Source organism: Sinocyclocheilus grahami, unplaced genomic scaffold, assembly GCF_001515645.1.
Source record: "Sinocyclocheilus grahami isolate Dianchi unplaced genomic scaffold, SAMN03320097.WGS_v1.1 scaffold544.1, whole genome shotgun sequence".
Classification (NCBI taxonomy): Eukaryota; Metazoa; Chordata; class Actinopteri; order Cypriniformes; family Cyprinidae; genus Sinocyclocheilus; species Sinocyclocheilus grahami.
In genome coordinates this window covers 437,239-458,684 of record NW_015505723.1, presented here as the reverse complement: position 1 = coordinate 458,684, position 21,446 = coordinate 437,239, and the positions used below count along the sequence as shown (strand labels likewise).

The following is a 21,446-nucleotide window of genomic DNA, read 5'->3' as shown; positions in this document are numbered from 1 at the left end:
TTTTTTGGGCAGTGTAGAGTAGCACTTGTTGTTTGACATTTCTCCGATCACAAGTGCAGACATGGTTTTATGTTTACGAGGCGCGATACGCAACGCAACACGTAAAAAGACAGTATAAGTCATTATAATCGGTAATTATGTCCCCACTGGATGCAACAAATGCCTCGTTTATAATGGGTTTTAATGTTTTTGTCTCGTCGCTCCAAACCAAATACACAAAATAATGTTCTTTTTAGCAGCATCATATGACCTCTTTAAGACTGGTTTTGTGGTCCAGGGTCACATATATCAGCACCTACTAACAGTGAATGAAGGATGCTGGGATACAGTGATAAAAGTTTAGGTAAATAAAGGAAGGTGGTCTCGTTCCATTTGATGGAGAGCTCATTTATTTAACCGGTTTTGCTTCCTTTTCCTGAATTTAAATGACTTCACCATCACTCCGTTCTTTGTTTTGTATGTACTCTCATTTACTCACCCTCGTGTCGTTCCAAACCTGTATGAGCTGCTTTCTTATGTTGAACATAAAAGAAGATATTTTGAAGATTGCTGGTAATCAGTTGGTGGTTGCCATTGACTTCCATAGTATTTTTTTTCCAACTATGGAAGACAATGGCAACCACCAACTGTTTGATTACCAGCAATCTTCAAAATATCTTCTTTTGTGTTCAACATAAGAAAGCAACTCATACAGGTTTGGAATGACATGAGGGTGAGTAAATGATGACAGAATTTTCATTTTTGGGTGAACTATCCCTTTAATTGACCATTTTTCCGTAGTTATCGTGCCGACTTTCAAATTGAAGGGAAGTAACATTCTGCAAGGATATAGAATTTGTCTCAACACTGGATTCTTTATTAAATGTTGTTTATATATTTATTTATTAAAAGCTGAACCCAACTAATCCTCTCAGTGTCAGCACACCTGAAAATACATGCCTTGCAAAACACACACACTCACTATCTTGCCATCTCTCCTTCACTTTATCACTTCCTCTTTCCATTTCGCTCTCATTCCTTTGCTCCTCTCTATTCTTTTTATTCCTTGTCCCTCCCCTGCCCAGCGACATGTCCCAGACACTAAAAGAATGCTGGGAATGGCGGAGGCCCTGTGGTCCACACTAAGAGCAGTGTAAGCTTCACCCCCTCATTTAAGGACAAGCTGAAGTGTGTGAGCCCAATGAAAACACTGCCTACCAATCCAAGCCAAGCTGTGTTGAGTTACAGCCTCTAGAATTTCGGATACTTTTTGTTAAGCCTGAGTTTCTGCCAGCGTGTAAATAGTAAATTCTTCTGAAAGGGCTGCATGATTAATCTAAATATTATCAAAATCACGATATGGCTTAGTGCGATTATCAAAGCAAAGGCTGTGATTTAATTAAATCTATGTGCTGCATATTGTAGAGTAAAGCCACTGCGTTTTTATTCGCACGTAGATCATAACACTGTTTTCAGCAGCTCGGTTCACAGCAACTGCTGCTCCATCTCTGTATCTCCTCTGCCAACTATCTTCCCACACTTTTAATGAGAAGTGTTTGAAAACAATGAAAGCTATTTTCCTTCAAAATAAAATAAAAATTTGATGTTTTAATATTTGAAAGTGAAGAAATTAAGAAATATTGTAATTTTACAGCAGCACTTAATTTTTTATTTACAGTGAAATATTAAAACAGTAATGTTTCTAATTTTAATGTTTTAATAAAAATCATTATTATATCTTATTACATCCTTTTGAGGAATCACAATTAGTTTTTTTTCCCTCTCCCTCTCGAATTGTACAGCCCTAGAAACCTTACTTAGAGGCCCCTGTGGAGGACAGAAAAAAATGCCTTCTGTCTTTCCTTCCTAAACATTCCCTAATATTTTTTCCCTTTCTAGGCATTCCTTCCTTGTTACTTGCCTTTCTCTATTCCTTCCTTCCTTTCCTTCCTTTGCAGTCCTTCCTTTCTTCCTTCCTGTCTGTTCGGTCCCACTTTCCATTCTTCCTTCATGGCTTCCTTTCTTCCTTCCTAAACATTCCTTCCTGCCTGCCATATTTCCTGCATTTCTTCCTTCATGGCTTCCTTCTTTCCTTCCTAAACCTAGAAATGCTTCTTCCTGTGCATGCATATCTTCCTTCCGTTCTATCTTGTGGCTTCTTTTCTTCTTTCTTTACTAATTATTTCTTCCTTCAGTCCTAAACATACCTTCTCTCTCCTAAACTTACTCAGCCTCCTTTGACATGCTGTCAAAATGAAAGCATGAGATTTCTTATATTCTGTTTAAACATTTGTGACCCTAGAGCACAAATCCAGTCATAAGTAGCACGGGTATATTTGCTGCAATAGCCAACAATACATTGTATAGGTCAAAATTATCGTTTTTTTTCTTTTGTGCCAAAAATCATTAGGATAGTAAGTAACGATCATGTTCCATAAGATATTTGTAAATTTCCTACCATAAATATCAAAACGTAATATGCATTTCTAAGAACTTCATTTGAACAACTTTAAATGCAATTTTCTCAGTATTTAGATTTTTTTTTGCACCCTCACATTCCAGATTTTCAAATAGTGGTCTCAACCAAATATTGTCCTATCCTTACAAACCATACATCAATGAGACACTTATTTATTCAGCTTTCAGATGTATAAATCTCAATTTCAAAAAATTAACCCTTATGACTGGTGTATTGTGATCCCATTTGTGGATCAGTAAACACTGAGCTTAGGTAAAACACAAATCCTCACTAAGACAGAGCAAATTCACTCTGATGAAATTCAATCTTGTACGATGAGCTAAGTGTTGCTCCCATTGTGTATATGTCAGGTTGAGGTGGGGGGCTGTAGGGCCATCAGCTGGTTTGAGTTAACCTTAGTGAGTTTTGGAGATTGTGACTTTGATTAAGTGATGCTATGAAAGGCGCGGTAATCTCTGCTCTTGGCTTTGCCTGTTCTCTATTATCCTATTAGAGGTCTGGACACTTGCTATCCCAACCTTCTACACAAACTTGCTGGGGGGATTGTATGACCACCAGATAGGCAGAAGCTACGTTTTAGAGCTGAAAATTCAGTTGTTTGAATGTTAAATGATTTTTGTTCATTTTCCATACATCTTTTACTTTCTTGTTCTGTTAAATAAGCCATGTGTTTTTTAACAGGATTCTATTGTAGAGAAAATTCGGACTATTGCGCAGAAGGTTTATGGTGCTGATGACATTGAGCTTTCACCTGAGGCTCAAGCTAAGATAGACTACTACAATCAACAGGTGAGAAGGCTGGACATTGCCACTGAACATAAAAAATGCACATCATTTTGATATTTGAGCTTTTTTAATTTAAATATTAAAGGCTATATAAATATTTTCAACCTTTTAATGTTCAATCTCTTATTTTAATTTATAAGCACCAATATAACAATACATAGTTTAAAAATAATATACTTCATATACAAGAAGATCATTTTGAATTAATTGATTGAAATTGGTGGTTTGAACTGATTCATAGAAATCTGCCAAGTCTAATGACATTTACGATGTCAAAGAATTGTAATTCTTCTATTTGTTCACCATTTTTAAGTTTCACCATCTTTTGATGTTTGATGTTGGTTTCATGAGCTGTGTGTTCAATGATATTAAATAGTTAGATAATCTTGGCCCAATGGGTTTGAATTACATTCAGTGAAGCATTGCATTCTCACAACATAATGGCTAATGGATGTCAAGAGCCCAGAAACAATGATGTGAATGTCTCTTGTGGATATTAACTGTCTGTGGATCTCTCACAGGGTTTTGGTGCTCTTCCCATCTGCATGGCCAAGACCCACCTGTCTCTCTCTCATATGCCTGAGAAAAAAGGTGTTCCCACAGGTTTTATCCTGCCTATCAGAGACATCCGTGCCAGCATCGGGGCAGGCTTTATCTACCCTTTAGTTGGAACTGTAAGTGATTATTCTTGAAATCTGATGGAAGCTCATCTTATTCCATTCTTTTCATTTCTATCTACATATCCACCCTTTCCATCCAGATATATTTGATGGCTTTCACTTATTTGATGCCATCCACTACCTCTTCACATTACTTTCTTTTATTACTTCCTTTGCTGGTAAGTGAATGTTTCAGTTACTAATAGGATCCAGGATTACGGTTGAACCTATGATCTGTGACCTTGTTAGCACTTTTAATAACAGCACTCATGCCAAAGTCCTCTGCCTTTATGTTTTTGCTCTCTAAAAGCCAATATTGCCTGACCTAAGGCAGATATATCTCTCTGTCTGAATTCCTGACAATGTTTGGTCAAGGCAGTTTTCATTTAATGAGAAGTCTATTGGATTCTCAGTTTGGATTCACGATGAAACCTGTGAGGCGGTTTGATTAAGCTCTGTGAAAACTGCCCTTAGAGCATGTGTGGTTTTTTTTTCAGGGAGAGAAGGTCAACTTTTGAATGACCCATGCTTTTCTATGTGTGCACGCATATTTGTGGTTTTCATTAAGATACTCCGTCCCTGGATTTTTCCCAATGTTTTCTCTACTTTCTTCCTAAACTCAGCTGGTTCACCTTAGGAACCACCGTTCCAGTCAGACTTCCAACATGTTGGATGTATGAAGCAAAATTCTTTATTCTCCCATTTTGTTTGTGCATTTTAAAGCTATAAATTAAAAATATTTATAAACGTGCATGGAAATGAATGCCAAAATTTACAATCGGTTTGACTGGTTAAATGTGATCATTTTGATTTGATCATATTGTGTGGTGCTATCAATATATTGCTTTGTTTGAGCATCCTGACCAACTGGATTTTGCATCACATTATAGTGCCCCAGTTTGATCAAGCCAGCATTTTTGGATCTTTTTGTCGTTTTGTGTTTTGTTGGCTGGGTGAGGCTTAGGGAAGGAAGCTCATTTCCGGGTTGAGAGTGAGGTCCTGGCTGCAGAGTGGGGTCAGGGTCGGGGTGAGGTGTCCGTTGTGCAGCATGCTGGGAGATGGGTGACTGTGACCTAGCCCCTCCGGTCTGACCACCGCTCTGTCCCCTTTCATCTCCATGGGCCTGCTGCGGGACACACGGCCAGCGCACATGACCTCTCACCTTCAACCCGTCTCAGAATTTACTGCCAATGCTTTGAACTTCAGTGCAATCTCTTCATCTCTGTGCTGTTCTGTTTTTCTTTATTTCTTTCCTCAAATCTATCCTTATTTAGTTATTTCGCTTGCTTGATTGCAATACATTCAGATGTCTGAGTCAGTGCTTAAATTTTAAAGGATTAGTTCACTTGATCCAAGATGTTCATGTTTATTTGTCTTTAGTCGCAAAGAAATCAAGGATTTTGAGGAAAACATTCCTGTATTTTTCTTCATAAATTGGACTTAAATAGTGGCCAATGGGTTGAAGGTCCGAATTGCAGTTTCAATGCAGCTTCAAAGGGCTCTCCAGTGGAGGAATGAGGGTCTTATCTTGTGAAATTATCGGTTGTTTTCTTAAACCAGTAAAAATGTATGTACTTTTTAATCACAAATGCTGGTATTGCACCAGCCTGACCTCACGCATTACATGATCACACGTAACATAGGCGGAAGTACCAACCCAGTGTTTACAAAGAGAATGTGCAAAGCAAGTCAGACTCTTAAGTGTGACAAATATGCAAAAAAAAATAATAAATACCCAGGAAAGGGGCAAAAACATTTTCACGGCACTGTATGTTTGTGTGTGTATATACAGTGGGTACGGAAAGTATTCAGACCCCCTTAAATTTTTCACTCTTTGTTATATTGCAGCCATTTGCTAAAATCATTCATTCAATCATTCAAGTTCATTTTTTTTCCTCATTAATGTACACACAGCACCCCATATTGACAGAAAAACACAGAATTGTTGACATTTTTGCAAATTTATTAAAAAAGAAAAACTGAAATATCACATGGTCCTAAGTATTCAGACCCTTTGCTGTGACACTCATATATTTAACTCAGGTGCTGTCCATTTCTTCTGATCATCCTTGAGATGGTTCTACACCTTCATTTGAGTCCAGCTGTGTTTGATTATACTGATTGGACTTGATTAGGAAAGCCACACACCTGTCTTACATAATGTGTACTGTGTATATTTATTATGTATATATAAATACTAGGGCTGTCATCGTTAACGCATGCCACGCATTACATGATCACACGTAACATAGGCGGAAGTACCAACCCAGTGTTTACAAAGAGAATGTGCAAAGCAAGTCAGACTCTTAAGTGTGACAAATATGCAAAAAAAATAAATACCCAGGAAAGGGGCAAAAACATTTTCACGGCACTGTATGTTTGTGTGTGTGTGTGTATATACAGTGGGTACGGAAAGTATTCAGACCCCCTTAAATTTTTCACTCTTTGTTATATTGCAGCCATTTGCTAACATCCAAAATACGTTTTTGTTTACATAATGTGTACTGTGTATATTTATTATGTATATATAAATACTAGGGCTGTCATCGTTAACGCATGCCATTAATTTTACAATCCTTAACACGTTAAAATAATTTAACGCAATTAACACACAATTACTGAAACACAATTTCTATTCTAACCCTTTAATCCAGTTTTGCTTCTCTGCTTGCGATCAGATCATTTTAAACTGCTAAACTCCGGGAAAGTTTTCAGTCCAATGATCCAGTAATCGAATGCATTCAAACAATCCGTCCAAAATAGTTCTAATCTAAAGGAAACCAGGCTGATTACATCAGAGATTGCAGAGAGAACAGAGACTCGTGTTGCATTTTAAGTTAATTATTAATTCCTGTGTATTTCGCTTTTAAACACGAGCTGTGTCATATTCTGTGATTGTCTCTGAAGAGCGCAAGCCTTCAAATGTCGCACTGTGTGAAGTACAGACTGAACGGTTTGTCAACACATCCCACCGCTGTATGGCCAGATGAGACGCAAACTAAGTTTTCTCGACTGGATAACCAGTCTCGCTAGTAAAGTTTTGATGGATGAAGCCTGCAATCAAGGTAAAGACTATTGCGGTGGCGTACAGGAGTCTTACAGTAAGCACGCGTGAGTCCGTTATATTAATGCGTGTACGAGTGCTCTTGACACGCTTGATCGCACATTGTATTTACGCACAGGCACAGACAATTCCGTACATTGACATTGTTTCCACACACATTCACGATAATGTTTTGGTTTGTCATGTTTATATTGCTGTGTTTAGTTATACGGAATGGATTCGTGTACTGTAGTAGATGCAGTCAGCAGGCGATTGGTTTAGTTGTTTTTTTTGGCATCTCCATGTGGTCCTGTTCGGTATCGCAACTTGACTTCTCTAAAATATAAAAAAGCTCTTTGCTGTTGCACTGTACACATACTATAAAATTTGATATTTTTTTCCCTTTCATATGTGCTTATATGGGCTCCTTATATCATTTGGTTCTTTGGTGTCCTTTTGGAGTTTCGAAGTGTCCTTTTTTGGAAAGACATCTAAATTTATCTTGGAAAAAAAGCTTGCAGAAAATATAGATTTTTGAGAATCACCCTTTAGTCTTTTGGTTTACTGTGCTGGATATAGCAAATGATGACAAAATAAACATTTGAAACCAGATAAATGGTCTATGCTTTCATGAAGTGTGCGATTAATCGTGATTAATCACAGAAAAGGGATGCGATTTTAATTAAATAAAAAAAATTTAATCGAATGACAGCCCTAATAAATACACACTCATACAGTATATATATTATTTACATGTATATATTTATATAATTTATTTATAAATATTTAATATACAAATATAACATATTTTTCTGAATTATGGACGTGCATGTGTGCATTTATATATACATAATAAATATATACAGTACACACACACACACACTGTATGTAAACAAAAACTTTCATTTTGGATTAATCATTTGACAGCACTAATATATATATGCACTCTGAAATATAAAGTTCTGAAAATTTACTCCATAACCCTGAAAAGACATTGTGCTAGATATCTCATTTACCATGCAAGAAAGTCTGAAATTAGATTAATTATGAATTTTTTTTATTTTTGAACTACTGTTCAAAAGTTTAGGGTCAGTAAGGTGTTTTTTTTTTTGTTTGTTTTTTTTTTTTGAAAGAAGCCTCTAGCATTTATTTGATCAAAAGTACAGTAAAAACAGTAATGTCGTAAACCATAATAGTGATTTGTGAGTTAGTTTTACATTTAAAATAACTGTTTTATATTTTTATATTTTTTAAAAGGCGATTGGAACATTATTTTCCACATTCTGTACATTGTTTTTCCTCTATGCCCCTCCTTTCTGAAACGCTTCGATTTTTACAAAGCTCATCGGTCTGAAAAGCGAGGTGTACTGTGATTGGCCAGCTATCCAGTGCGTTGTGATTGGCCGAATACCTCAAGCATGAGACGGAAATGTTACGCCCCTCACCATATTGTGATGATGCCCTGTCCGGCCGGAGCAATGATTCAAAAACATGAAAACCCATTATAAACGAGGCATTCGTTGCATCCAGTGGGGACATAATTATGGATTATAATGACTTGTACTGTCTTTTTACGCGTTGCGTTGCATCACCGTGTAAACATAAAACCATGTCTGCATTTGTGATCGGAAAAATGACAAACAACAAGCCCTACTCTACACTGCCCAAAAAACTCGCTTTAAATATATAAAACGTACAGTCTTTGAGTCAGAACAGGATCAGGAAACGGTCCTCCATAAAATGCGCTGCACACATCTGAATATTTGGGTTGAAGTGTTCTGTAACAGTGTTGTAAATGCAACTTAACCACTGATTTCTAGTCGTGTCCATTTTTGGAAGGCCAAACAAAGTATTTACGCCTTCACAATGAAACAGCATCACTCACGGCGGCCTACAGTGAGCAGAGGCCGGGGGCTAGCGTGAGGAACGGCCAGAGGGTTAGAGTGAGCAGAGGCGGGTGGGCTTGAACGGCGCGGTCGGTGATTTCGATGAAGGAGCATCCGGAAGGACATGTGATGACTCCAGGTTGGTCTCCTCTTAGTCCACGGTGAAAGCCGATCTGGCGATTGGCAGCGCAAAGTTGTAGTATTTCCTCAGCGACCAGCAAGGATCAGCTCCAGGCATGAATGTTTCCTGTCTTTCAGTCATAGTCAACTAATATTTTAATCATTATACAGGCAAGTCATATCTGTTCCAATCATTTCTGTACATTACTGTGTGGCTCAGGCTACAAGACAGGTGTGTGTTATTCTGCCTGTTACTTTCAATGCTAGGCCCTGAGGGACAAAGCAGGCATGGAGGGTTACAGGAGGAAGTAACTGATGTCATGCACCAGATATGTGAGGGAGGGGTCAGCCAGAGAACAATGGGACTCAACGGATCTTCGCTTCCATTCAGCTCGGGAAATTTATTGCCCAAATCCGTGTCTGCTGTAAGCCGCACAATGAATTACTGATGATACTGCTGGAAGGCTTATGGTGTTTTGGCAACCTGACCCACCACACTGACATGAACACATGTCAACAGCAGACTGGTGCAAAGGGCATGTTCGGTAGAAAGTATAAACGGACACAATGGTCTGCGGTAAGGAAAAAATGGCCCATTTGAACCAAGTGTTCAAATGAATTAAGTTGCCATTTGTTCTTGAACAATGACTAATTGTGTATGGAAATAATTCTGGGAATTTTTTGGCTTAATTTAGAATAGCAACTAGATTTTCAGTTTATTTGCGTGGCAATGCTCATATGACGGCACGAAGTGAACTCTTTAACCTAAAGGAAAAAACAAACTGCTGAAGTGCAGATTTGTATCCTGGTCAATAACTGAATCCCTTGTATGTTTTTTGGCACAGAAGACATCTCAACACCACACAGGCAAGCAGATGGCCTTTTAAGGGAATTTGCTGAGACCGTGTTGCATTTGATTTACTCTTTATTGGGGTCAAGCACCATAGATGCATTGACACCCCCTGTATTGTTTTCATCATCTTCTGAATTCTTATTCTGAATTTGACTTTTCTGAATTCATCTTCTGAAGAAACGTAAAGTCCGTCTCGGAGATAGGGAAGGGTAAGAGCTTCAATCTGAACAATCTGGGTTTAGTCTCTTGGGCTTTTGACAACCGTTTGGCATATTGCAATGAAACGCCAAAAAGTAATTTCCACCCTTTGTGTAATATTGTGTTGGAGTCCCAAAACATTGTATTTTTTTCAGAATATATATTTAATATTAGAGTCATTTGCCAATGATTTCTTAACGGTTCTTTCCAAGCAAGTTCGGAGCAAACCCCTCCCTTCCATAAGCCTACTCTGCTCTGATTGGTCAGCTGGCCAAGCCTGCTGTGATTGGCACAGAGAGGAGTCTTTGAGCAAGTTAGCGAGCGCTACCGTTGACAAAGCACCTTTACATAAAACAATTGTATCAGTTATAGTCCTCTAAGTGCCTAAACTTCATTCAACAAACCTTTAGTTCACACAGACTCTTTTACTGTGTGCTGTGGTGTTTTGTTTGCACATTTAAAAATATATATTTATTGGCTATCAAAATGTTTCTTTTTTTTTTGTACACTGAATTATAAATTTCTTTCAGATGAGCACCATGCCAGGCTTGCCTACGCGACCCTGTTTCTATGACATTGACCTTGATCCTGTGACAGAGGAGATAAAAGGACTCTTCTGAAGACATTTCTACAGTCCCACACATGCTTTCGACCAGTAAGAACACAAGAGTGACAGAACAATGCTTTTTTGTTTGTGTTTTGCTCATGCCACACAACAAAAAGGTCAGATTTGATTGAATGTATCTAAAACTCTCTCCTTTAATTTCTTTCCCCTCTTTCTTGCTTTCTCCCATTCTCAGATGTTCCTGAGTGTCCGTGTAGACCTCCATTCATATGCCACTGATAACAGCTCATCCACTGCCTTCTAGCAATGAAACTACCAGTGTTAGATCGACAACCATTCCTCCTTATGTTTTGCACAGGTTTTTATTTTTTTTTACCAAATTTAACTCGTAAATGTTAGCTACTTCATGAATTTTGTACTTAGCAGTGGCTTCTTGTTTTTCAAAAAAAAAAAAAATCATTTTTATTTGGAAACTTGGAATTTGGAGTTTTAGGCTTTACATTTCATTTTTCTTTCTGTAAACACTTCTGTTTACATAGTGTTTTAGTGTTTACAATTACTATTCTCCTTGTGTAGCATTAAACAGTTTCAGATGTTTGTTATAGACAAATATGCCACGAATCTTTAGTCTGAGGTGCTTTTATTTAGACACTACACAAAACAAAATTACAAGTGGCGTTAGTGGTTTGACACCTGTTTTCGCTCTCTCTCTCTTTGTTATAAATGAAGTGTTGCATAGATCTCACTACCTTTGAATGCACATTTTCAGCATGCATGAGGTACATGCCAGAAAGTCTTGTTTTAGATGTTCCACTGTTATCTGTTATTCTGAGTCTTAAACTACAGTGCTACGTGAGTAAAGAAGAATTCCATTGACTGTTGCAATAGTTATGTATGCTTGAAAACCTGTATTTTCCCAGTGATGATAGATTCTACAGTGAAAAAGGCAGTCAGAACAAGATGACTGGCCAGACAAAAATAAAACAACAATACTGAACATTTTCATTAATTTCATTTTTGTTTATCAACGGGCTACTTTTACCAAACATTTAAGTGTGTGTGTGTGTGTGTGTGTGTGTGTGTGTGAGAGAATGAATGAGTGTGTGTGAGAGAATGCATTAGTGATGTGTGCACATGTATGAACAAGTTAATGAATCACTAATCCATATTGTGAAGTCAGACTGTTGGTCCACAAATGTAAAATTCCTCTAGATTAAAGAGCTGTGATGTATTAAACAGTAGCAGACGACTGACCCCCACAGGGTCTTTCTATTCTTTTGCCTCTACAGGATGCAGTCCCATCAGAGACACCCTGTGAGGGTAGCAGTACTCATTCATACCCCTTTCAAAGAGAGGCCTGTTGCTTCTGTCATTGAAGACACCCATAATTAGCTGACCAGCTCAGCTTGACATTTACTCAAATATTCTCACACCAAAACTTGTACTCTCTTGTACTTCTAATTTCTTGGCTTATGGAGTTTTTTTCTTTTGGGTACCCAAAATGAATGGCCAGTAGTCCAGGATGTTATTGTTCCATGTTGTAAAAAAAACAAATAGATTGTGCTTTAAAAGAGGGGAAAGTAATTGTTTTATTTAGTGCATGTGTTTTTGTTTCTGCTATAGTGACTGCTGTCCTTTTGACCTTTTGTAAGGCTTTTTACTGCTTATTTAATGCATTTCACCCAATACTCTGCAGTTCAAATGTTTGGGGTTGGTAAGATTTTGTAATGTTTTTGAACGTTTCTTATACACACCAATGCTGCATTTAATTGATCAAAAATACAGTAAAACAGTAATACTATGAAATATAATTTAAAATAACTTTTTTCAGTATTTTAAAATGTTGTTTATTCCTGTGATGGCAAAGCTGAATTTTCAGCAGCTTGTACTACAGTCTTCAGTGTCACATGATCCAATATGCTGATTAAAACATTTCTCATTAACTCATAAACAGTTGTGTTGTTAAATATTGTGGAAAACATGATACATTAAGAACTCTGATGAATAGAAAGTTCAAAAGAACAGCATTTATTTGAAATGGATATATGGAATTTCTTTTGTAACAAAATCAATGCCTCACTTGCTTTCACTTTAAAACAAATCGTAGTGACCCCAAACTTTTGAATGGTGTTATATAATAATAACATTGTGTATCATTGTGGTTATTGCAGCATCAGCCTGTTAGCCTAACAAATACTGGGAACTCTGAATTAGCTGTACTGAGTCTTTAACGTCAGTCCTTTGATAGGCAAATAAAGTTCATGTCTATGTCAAGAATCTCAAATCAGTCATGTTTCAATTAGGTTATGTTGTCTGGGTCACAGAGATGCTAATTCAATTATTTTAGGGCTGTTCTTTTGTGACATTTAGACAATCTGGCAGTTCAAGCACAAATTATTGTGATTCTTTTTTATTTGCCTCATTTAGCATCAGCTAAAAGGCAAATTAAATCATTAATTACTAAAAAGTGTAATTGCTCTGGATTTCAGCTTATTTGTCATTGGGCCTCATTCTGCACCAAGTGTTCCTAAAAGAAACTGAACATCCAAATTATGATTTTTAATCACTTGGACATGGGAGTACATGTGTGAGGGTCACACTGGGCAAAGTCAATGTTACTTAATTCAATTACAGTGGGAAAGTATTATGATACAGCCTGAAGAACCTTGATGAAATTAGGAGTCCACAACCTGTCAAATGTTGGATATAAGTTAATCACTGCTCTTAAGAAATGAGTTTTTTTAAAGACAAAAAAAACTCCCTTACACTCTCAATACAGGTCATGAACTGAGCCTTTTTGCTTATGTCTTTTTAAATTATGGATTTAACAATGTGCTCAAAACATACCACTTCTCTTACCACCACAAACTACTGCCTCTAAATATGGTCTGGGTATTTCTGAAAGGCAAACGTATCTTACGTATTTTACTTCAGTCCATTCTTTAAATGTTTTTTCCTCTTTTACTATAGCGCAAGTTATCCTATAACAATGACCAAACTTTCGCCTAGCACAGCGTAAAGGCATCTACAGGAATGGTCTTTGCATAACATAAATGTAACCAAATTACCTAAACCTAATGCATAATGCATTCGGTATTCTTAATAAAACTGAATGCATTACATATTTTAATCTTAACCCTTACAACTAGGTGTTGTTTACTTCTCTACACACAGAGCCAGTGTATTGTGCTACCACGAGGTGGCTTGTGCAAACTTGGTTGTGATTCGCATGTGGCCTGTAATTTATGCATTTTAAAGCTTCTGAACAAAATGCCTTGGAGCACAGCCAAACACAAAATTATCAGAGAGAAAGAGGGATCTCACTGCACGGTTGGTTTAGATGCATGCATGTGGACGCAAACTACAGTGCCCTCTTAATTCGAGATTTCCTGCGGGACACGTTCCATTGGGTTGTTTTTCTGTGGAGGCCCATCCGGCACCCAATGTTGACATTCCCACTGTCTGTAAATAAAACCAGGGCTGAAGCTTAAGCTTTAATATTTTCATTACTGCAGCAGCATGCCATTGTAAAATTTATGGTTCTGCATACTTTTAATTTGACTAAGGGGAGCACTTGCTGTAATAATATCTTAATATTCTATGGAGTTTCATGAGCATTTTAAATGAAAGCAAGCATGCAGTTTATAATGAGCACTTTTTGTTCTCAAAAATGTTTTATAGGGGCAGGGAAACTGGGGGTGTTGTTAGACATTTTGTTACTGTAACTACTGTGAGTTGTAATACTAACAGAAAACAATGTTTTCAGTTATTTTATTAGTTAAATAAAATTTTCATTTTATTTTAATGATTTAAGAATTACATCAGCTTATAAACCAGACAGAATGGTAAGTTCTTGCCTCAAAAGTGTATTTTGTCCATCTAAATCTTCTAGAATTTTTATGATTATCTCAGAGGTTGTTAGCCATACTCAGTTTGTAATTGTGTAAACGGATGGTGTTGCACTCCCAGGTCTCTCTCTGGTTAGATGCTGTAAGGCGTGTCTGGCTGCTCTCCGTGTGATACTGATGGGAGGAGGGCTCCTAAAAGTGAACCCACAGACCCGTTTCAACACTTTCCAAAGCAGACAACCCTCGGGACGGACTGCAGGGCGCATTTACACGGGCTGTTGGATACCTACTTCCTTTTGAACGCTCGTAATTTGACTAAGAGTGGAGAAACAGCGACGTTATTCACCATGGGAGCGACACCATCCGTGCAGCGGGACGCGAAGAGCCCTGAAGATGCGCCAGAGGACATCGGCGCGGAGCTCAGCGACACTCAGGATGGAGAAAACGTAGACGGCAAGGTAACACTGCGCTTGAAACGTAATATTGTCGCTCTGATGTGACGTTTTGGATGTGTGTGGGTAAAAGAGGAGTAAAACACTTAACATGCTCACCTAAGTATCCCCATTCTGGACCCCTTGAGTCAGATGTGTGGCGCAGCTAGTTATTGAGCTTTGCTTTATGTAAACACCTGATACCTCTGACAGCTGTGACTGCGCTGTGCGCTGTTGTGATTCGCCTTAGCGGGTATTCGAGAAAACGTCTATTCTTAGAGCTTTTCTTCAGGTTTAATGAGTAGATTTGCAGTGATGCAGTATTGAGGCAGTCAGATTGACTCCACCGGTTATTACAGCAGAGGTGCGACACTTTTTTTGGTCCAGACAACAACGTGGGATGTCGTCAGGGAAAAGAAAATTGAGATATGGCTGCATTTCTATCCACAATTCTTCATGATGAAGGTGCATGTTCTCAATATTTTATGACATAGAGTCAGATACTGTATATCCGCCTGGTTAGGCTCATTAGTGTTTGAACATGTTTGCTTGACTAGAATTATCATTCAAGTAGTTCTGCTTCTGAATATATTATTAACATTCAAATGCAGTAGTGCTGTCATACTGAATATTAGCATAAGGTTGCAATAAAGTCATGTTATTAAATATCACAACAAGTGTGATAATACTTTTATACAGGTGTTCTAAACAAGACTTTAGAGTTTAAAGAGGGCATAGAGTAAAATTTTGGCAAGTTAATTTGGTTATATTTTAGTATAGGCCTATATTGAAAATGTCTTACTCTTTGTGAGCTGCTAAACAACAAATGGACTGGAATGGGTTATGACTGGAGCAGCAGCTTTCCCCTTCTTTTCTGTATTCTGTAATCCAGGTTTCCCATTTGCTGATGAGAGAAACCCCACTGTGAGTGATTCTGGATCAAGAAAAAAGATTGTTTTGGCAAATTGGTGGTTGATTTGTATGAATTCGTACAATCACATCTGTACTTTTTCATACAATCTGCTTATTCCCCACTGATGGTTAGGTTCAGGCTTGGACCTTCATGCTAACTGTTTTTGTTGTTGTTGTTAAAATGATGTTTTTTTGCAAATCAAATATACGTATTCATAAGAAATTGCCACCTTGCAAAACAGTTTTGTTTTTTCATGAGATTGGGTTGGCTCCAACCAATCTGGGACTTTTTCACTCTTGCGTGATGCCTTACCTAATTTAGAGACACAAATTTGCACTATGCTGTTATTTCTTGTCATGTGCCAAATCACGGGATGCATAACTTACACCTTGGCGTTATATTGCTTCAAAGAGCTATGTATCAAAATGACGGGATAATGTAGCAAGCAAAAGCCATGCAGAAAACTCAGGGGTTTACCAAGAATCACAGGATGATTTTTGATGGAAACTGACCATCTTATACTATGATTTATTATACAATTACGTCATTTTAAAAGATGCTTGTGTGAGTCTTAAAAGTAATAGTTCATTCAAATATGAATTAACCCCTCATGTCGTTCCTAACTCGTATGACATTCTTTCTTCTTTAGAACACAAAGAAAGATATTTAGAAAAATGCTGGTAACCAAATAGTTGTTTACCATTTAAAAAAACACTGAAACACTTGGTAACTCTGTAACCTACAACTATATCCGTAACATAACTTTTTAATATTTTGGCATAAATCCATGATAATTTCATCTGGTGTTAACACGATCAAATCCCATATTGATCACATTAATTATTTAAAAAGTGCTTTTACAAAAAACCATAGAGAACATTATTGACAAAGCCATTACAGAGATGATCCCAGTGTATTAGTTTGACATATTTGGAAGCATATTTGCTATAGATGTTCTTGTACATCTACCAGTACATTCAGCCTTCTGAAACTGAGACGATATTAACTGTTGTAGGTTGTTCATTTATTTATTTTTGCCAAAGAGATCAGCACAAATACAGCATTAATTACGAAACTTTATACAACAGACCACAGCTTGTTTTAGGAGAGATATGTGCAGAAATATGATGGGACACATTTTGTTCCTGAAAAGGGTTACAATTCTGTTAAAAAAAGATACAAACAAGACAATGACCTTGCATTTTGTTTTCTCCCAACATTCCATTCTTCTTCTTCAGCTGTTTAGTTTCTGTGAAGTGCATGATGATTGTCTGACCAGCTGAGCTTGTATACAGTATTTGCCTTTTTTTAACAGGCAAGCCTAAAAGAATAAACATGTAGTTGTTGGAACAAGACACAAGAAGCCCTGTTAAACCCATCCAGTTCTGTGACTTCTCTGAATTCTGTGTAAATCTAAATCTAGACTGAAACATGTCGAAACGTGTGTGAGATATGGAATATTCAAAACTGGTGAGTGTTTGTTATTTATCAGATAAGGAACCTTGAACAGGTGTGGTCTGGCAAGACACGAGCGACTGCCCTGTCAACAGTGTATGTGTGTGCGCACTCTAGAAATACAACTACATGCTGTGTATACAGCGTTTGATTGAGGCACCCTACTGGAGATGTGGTTGATAAACATCCTCTCTGGCACACATAGGAATTTTAGTCATTTCTCTCTTTCGAACACACTCGCGCTATCTAAAAATGGGTCAAAACATACACGAGGCTGAGCACTATACTTAGACATCCCCTCACATTTTAACATTTCCTCCCCCTGAAATGCCTCCAAAACACTCACTTTGTTAAAAAACCAATAGGGGCTAACCCTCAGCTCTTGACTCTTTTCAGACTGTTTGCTGTGGATTCAATGGCTAAGCCCCAAGACTCAATTGCAAATATAAACTCACAATAATGCCTATGTTTCCCTTACTATGAGAGACACACTCGGGCCTTTTTCCAAACCAACAATGCACTGATTGACAAGTTAATAAACACCCTTTAGTTGCGATTATCTGGAGTAGATTCACACCATTCAAAGCCTGAAAATACTCAAAACCTGCGATTAGCTTGCGTAAACTTATTTAACTTTATGAAGAATGGTATAAAACCCTTTACATGTCAGAGCGGTAATGAGAGAGGGGTGGTGTGGGAGTGTTTGCAATCAGATAAGAGCCTCATAAAGGATGGGACCCGAGAAGAGAGGGGAGGAGTGGAGAACGAAGAGAACAGAGGGCCCATTTAGGATGGGCTGGAGGACAGGTCCCGGGGCAGAGGGGTGCTGTGTGTGCATCGGCCCGAAGAAAGAGAACTAGAGAGAGGGAGAGAGTGATGTAGGGAGGGGGACGTGGGAGGAAGGTTGCTGGTTTGAATGGAAACATATCACGCAGAAAGAGTGAAAGAGAGGGCACTGGGAGGGAAAACAAGTAGATGGATAATTAGCATGTGCTTTGCTGCTGGAGGTGACGAGAACGGTAAAGATGAGAAACGGAGAGAGAGGGATATGTTTTTCTTTTTGCATGTGAAAGAAATGAGAAAAACATGAGATGTCATGCTGACTCTTGTGCAGTCACATTGAATACAGGTAGTGTTGAGATGTGAGATTTTAATTTTTCACTCATTAAGGTGAAAACCTACTGTGAGACACAGAGCAAAGATGAATGTGCATTGATATGTTTTTAAGTTCATTCTAATGGTCGTTGGTACTAATCTCAACTGAACTTACTATGAAACTTTGTTTTTATTAAAAAAAATAAACACTAACACAAAGGTTCAACGTGATAGCATTCATTTGATCAAGATTTTAAAAATTATGTAAAAAATGTTGGGTCACACTTTATTTTAAAGGGGTCATATGATGCTGCTAAAAAGAACATTATTTTGTGTATTTGGTGTAATGAAATGTGTTCATGCGGTTTAAGGTTTAAAAAAAAATTATTTTCCACATACTGTACATTATTGTTTCTCCTTTATGCCCCGCCTTTCTGAAACGCGTCGATTTTTATAAAGCTCATCGGTCTGAAAAAGTGAGGTGTGCTGTGATTGGCCAGCTATCTAGTGCGTTGTGATTGGCCGAATACCTCAAGCGTGAGACGGAAATGTTACGCCCCTCACCATATTGTGATGATGACCTGTCAGGCCGGAGCGATGATTCAAAAACATGAAAACCCATTATAAATGAGGCATTCGTTGCATCCAGTGGGGACATAATTATGGATTATAATGACTTATACTGTCTTTTTACGCGTTGCGTAAAAAGCCCTACTCTACACTGCCCAAAAAAACTCGCTTTAAATATATAAAATATAAAAACTCTTTAAATATAAAACACGTACTTCGGGTCTGTGAGTCAGAACAGCAACAGTGAGCAGAGGCGGCCTACAGTGAGCAGAGGCCGGGGGCTAGCGTGAGGAACGGCAGGAGGGTTAGGGTGAGCAGAGGTGGCGGGCTTGAGAACGGCGCGGCCGGCGATTTCCATGAAGGAGCGTCCGGAAGGACATGTGACGACTCCGGGCTGGACTCCGCTTCGTCCACGGTGAAAGCCGATCCGGCGATACACAGCGCTAAGTGATAGTATTTCCTCAGCAACCAGCACGGATCAGCTCCAGGCATGACGAAGCAGATATCGTCCTCTTTTGGAAGACCAAACAAAGTAGTTTCGCTTTCACAACGAAGCACACAGCGTCTTTACAACATGGCGGTGGCGGCAACAACAAAACTACAGTGTTAGAACGAGCCGTTTTAGGTAGGCATGGTTGACTCTTAACTTTTATAAAGAATATCTCTTTGGATTTGAGACTTTAGTCTTTGCAACTTTACAGATCTTCTTTATGCACAAGAGCTTGTAACACTCCAAAGAGAAAGGAAAAATTTAAATCGCATCATATGACCCCTTTAAGGTCCAATTCTCTCTATGATCAAACCGTTAACTATGACTTTTACCTCAATAAACTCCTAATTTGCTTCTTATTAATAATTAGTAAGATAGTTGTTAAGTTTAGGTATTGGGTAGCATTAGGGATGTAGAATATGGTCATGCAGAATATGTGCTTTATAAGTACTAATAAACAGCCAATATGTTAATGATAGGTATGCTAATAAGCAACTAGTTAATAGTGAGAAAAGGTGTTACCAAATGTTGTTCATTGTTCATAAAACCCAATCAGCAGTTTTTGACTCTCCAGTAATAGCATTCATTAGTTTCAAATGCCTTTGATCACACTGACTTGAGATCAGTGACTGAGGTTCATAGTGAAGCGGTGCTCAGTAAGTCCTATGGTCAGAGGATCTGATCCAGGATCAGCAGATGAGTGGAAATAGGGACTGGAGTCAAATATTATGCAATGTAGGATGTGATTGAAGTGGACATCAGGGAATCAGTGGATAATGAGGGCTTGGCAATGGTGGCCTGTCAGGCTGTTTGCTCCACCGTCCCATTCACACTAATGCACCAGAGTGGGAGTGGGGACTTCCTGAGGTTTGACTGCAGAGAGGAATTTGTTAAATGGCTCAGTTAGTTGGAAAAGTTGTCTGTTCAGCTGATCTGGATATTTAATAAATAAAATTCTAAAATTATATAAAGTAATATTAATTTAATAAATTAGCCTTGTGGTTATTATATATTATTATATAATTTTCACACTTTAAGGTTCAAATCTAATGAGTATAAGCCTATAGGACATGCTGACCACTTGGATGTATACATTCAATGCGTTGTCATATGAGAGTTTTGAAATGCAGTAAGGGGAAGTGTATGGAAAGACCATTAGTCTTTTATTAGAGGAAAGAGGGAGGCACTTAAAGTAATTCACTTAGAAGGATGCAGATAGAGAGTGAGCTGTCATCAGCCAGAGAGAGTGAAGGATGGGCTTGGGAAAATCTATTTAAATATAATGTCAGGTTTAGGAAAACAGATTTTCTTGATTCTTTTTTTAGTAGTTATAATCCATTTATGAGGTGTTTAGTGAGTGTTTATAGTTTGTTGTTGGGTAATTACATCAGTTATTAAAGGGACCACCCTGTTTCAGAGCAGGACTTCCTGTCCAGAAAAGGAAATTAGAGGAGGCATGATGCTCATGAAGATACTTCCTGTTTAAAGATCCAGTTATTCTCCTGATTATGTGTTATTTAGAGCAGAGATTTAAGCTATTTTTAAATCATTTAACTCATTTACACATAGAGCTTGTCTGTGTCTTGACAGGTCTATTCTCAGAGGCACATGATGGCTGCTGGCAGAAGGACAGGGATCCAAATAAACAATCTTCTTCTACTAATGTGGAATTAAAGAAGCAACTTTTATGAATATTTCACACCATAAAAACCTAGCTATAGACATCATAAAATATATACAGTAAATATATTTCATGTAGTCTGAGTTGATATTGTAATTAAAAGAAGTTGGTACTTTAATTCAGAAAGGAAAGACATTACAGAATATTTCTATATCAAATACATGCTGTTCTTTTGAACTCTATATTTATCAGAGAATTCTATATCATAAAAATTGGTATCATTGTTTCCACAAAAAAACAAACTCAAGCAAAAATCTAGCAGTACAACTATATTTTCAATATGATAATAATATGAAATTTTTCTTGTGCATCAGGTGAACATATTTGATTAATTTCTGAGGCATTATGTGACACTGCAGACCGGCGTTATGGCTGCTGAAAATTCAGCTTTGCCA

General features: G+C 37.8%; 2 protein-coding genes across 2 annotated transcripts in view; both read left to right on the top strand.

Annotated features, from left to right (window-relative positions):
• LOC107555742 (monofunctional C1-tetrahydrofolate synthase, mitochondrial-like) overlaps positions 1-12,118 on the top strand; it is a 39,276-nt gene extending 27,158 nt beyond the window's left edge. Inside the window, exons 23-27 of the mRNA XM_016238621.1 lie at positions 3,140-3,247; positions 3,766-3,918; positions 10,534-10,658; positions 10,804-10,926; positions 11,831-12,118. Coding sequence (XP_016094107.1) covers positions 3,140-3,247; positions 3,766-3,918; positions 10,534-10,623 — 351 coding nt within the window. The 3' untranslated portion in view covers positions 10,624-10,658; positions 10,804-10,926; positions 11,831-12,118. The remainder of the gene's footprint in view (positions 1-3,139; positions 3,248-3,765; positions 3,919-10,533; positions 10,659-10,803; positions 10,927-11,830) is intronic.
• Positions 12,119-14,551: 2,433 nt separating this feature from the next.
• The window catches only part of akap12b (A kinase (PRKA) anchor protein 12b), a 41,566-nt gene continuing 34,671 nt past the window's right edge, over positions 14,552-21,446 (top strand). The window contains exon 1 of the mRNA XM_016238670.1: positions 14,552-14,874. Within this exon, the coding sequence (XP_016094156.1) occupies positions 14,764-14,874 (111 nt within the window). The 5' untranslated portion in view covers positions 14,552-14,763. The remainder of the gene's footprint in view (positions 14,875-21,446) is intronic.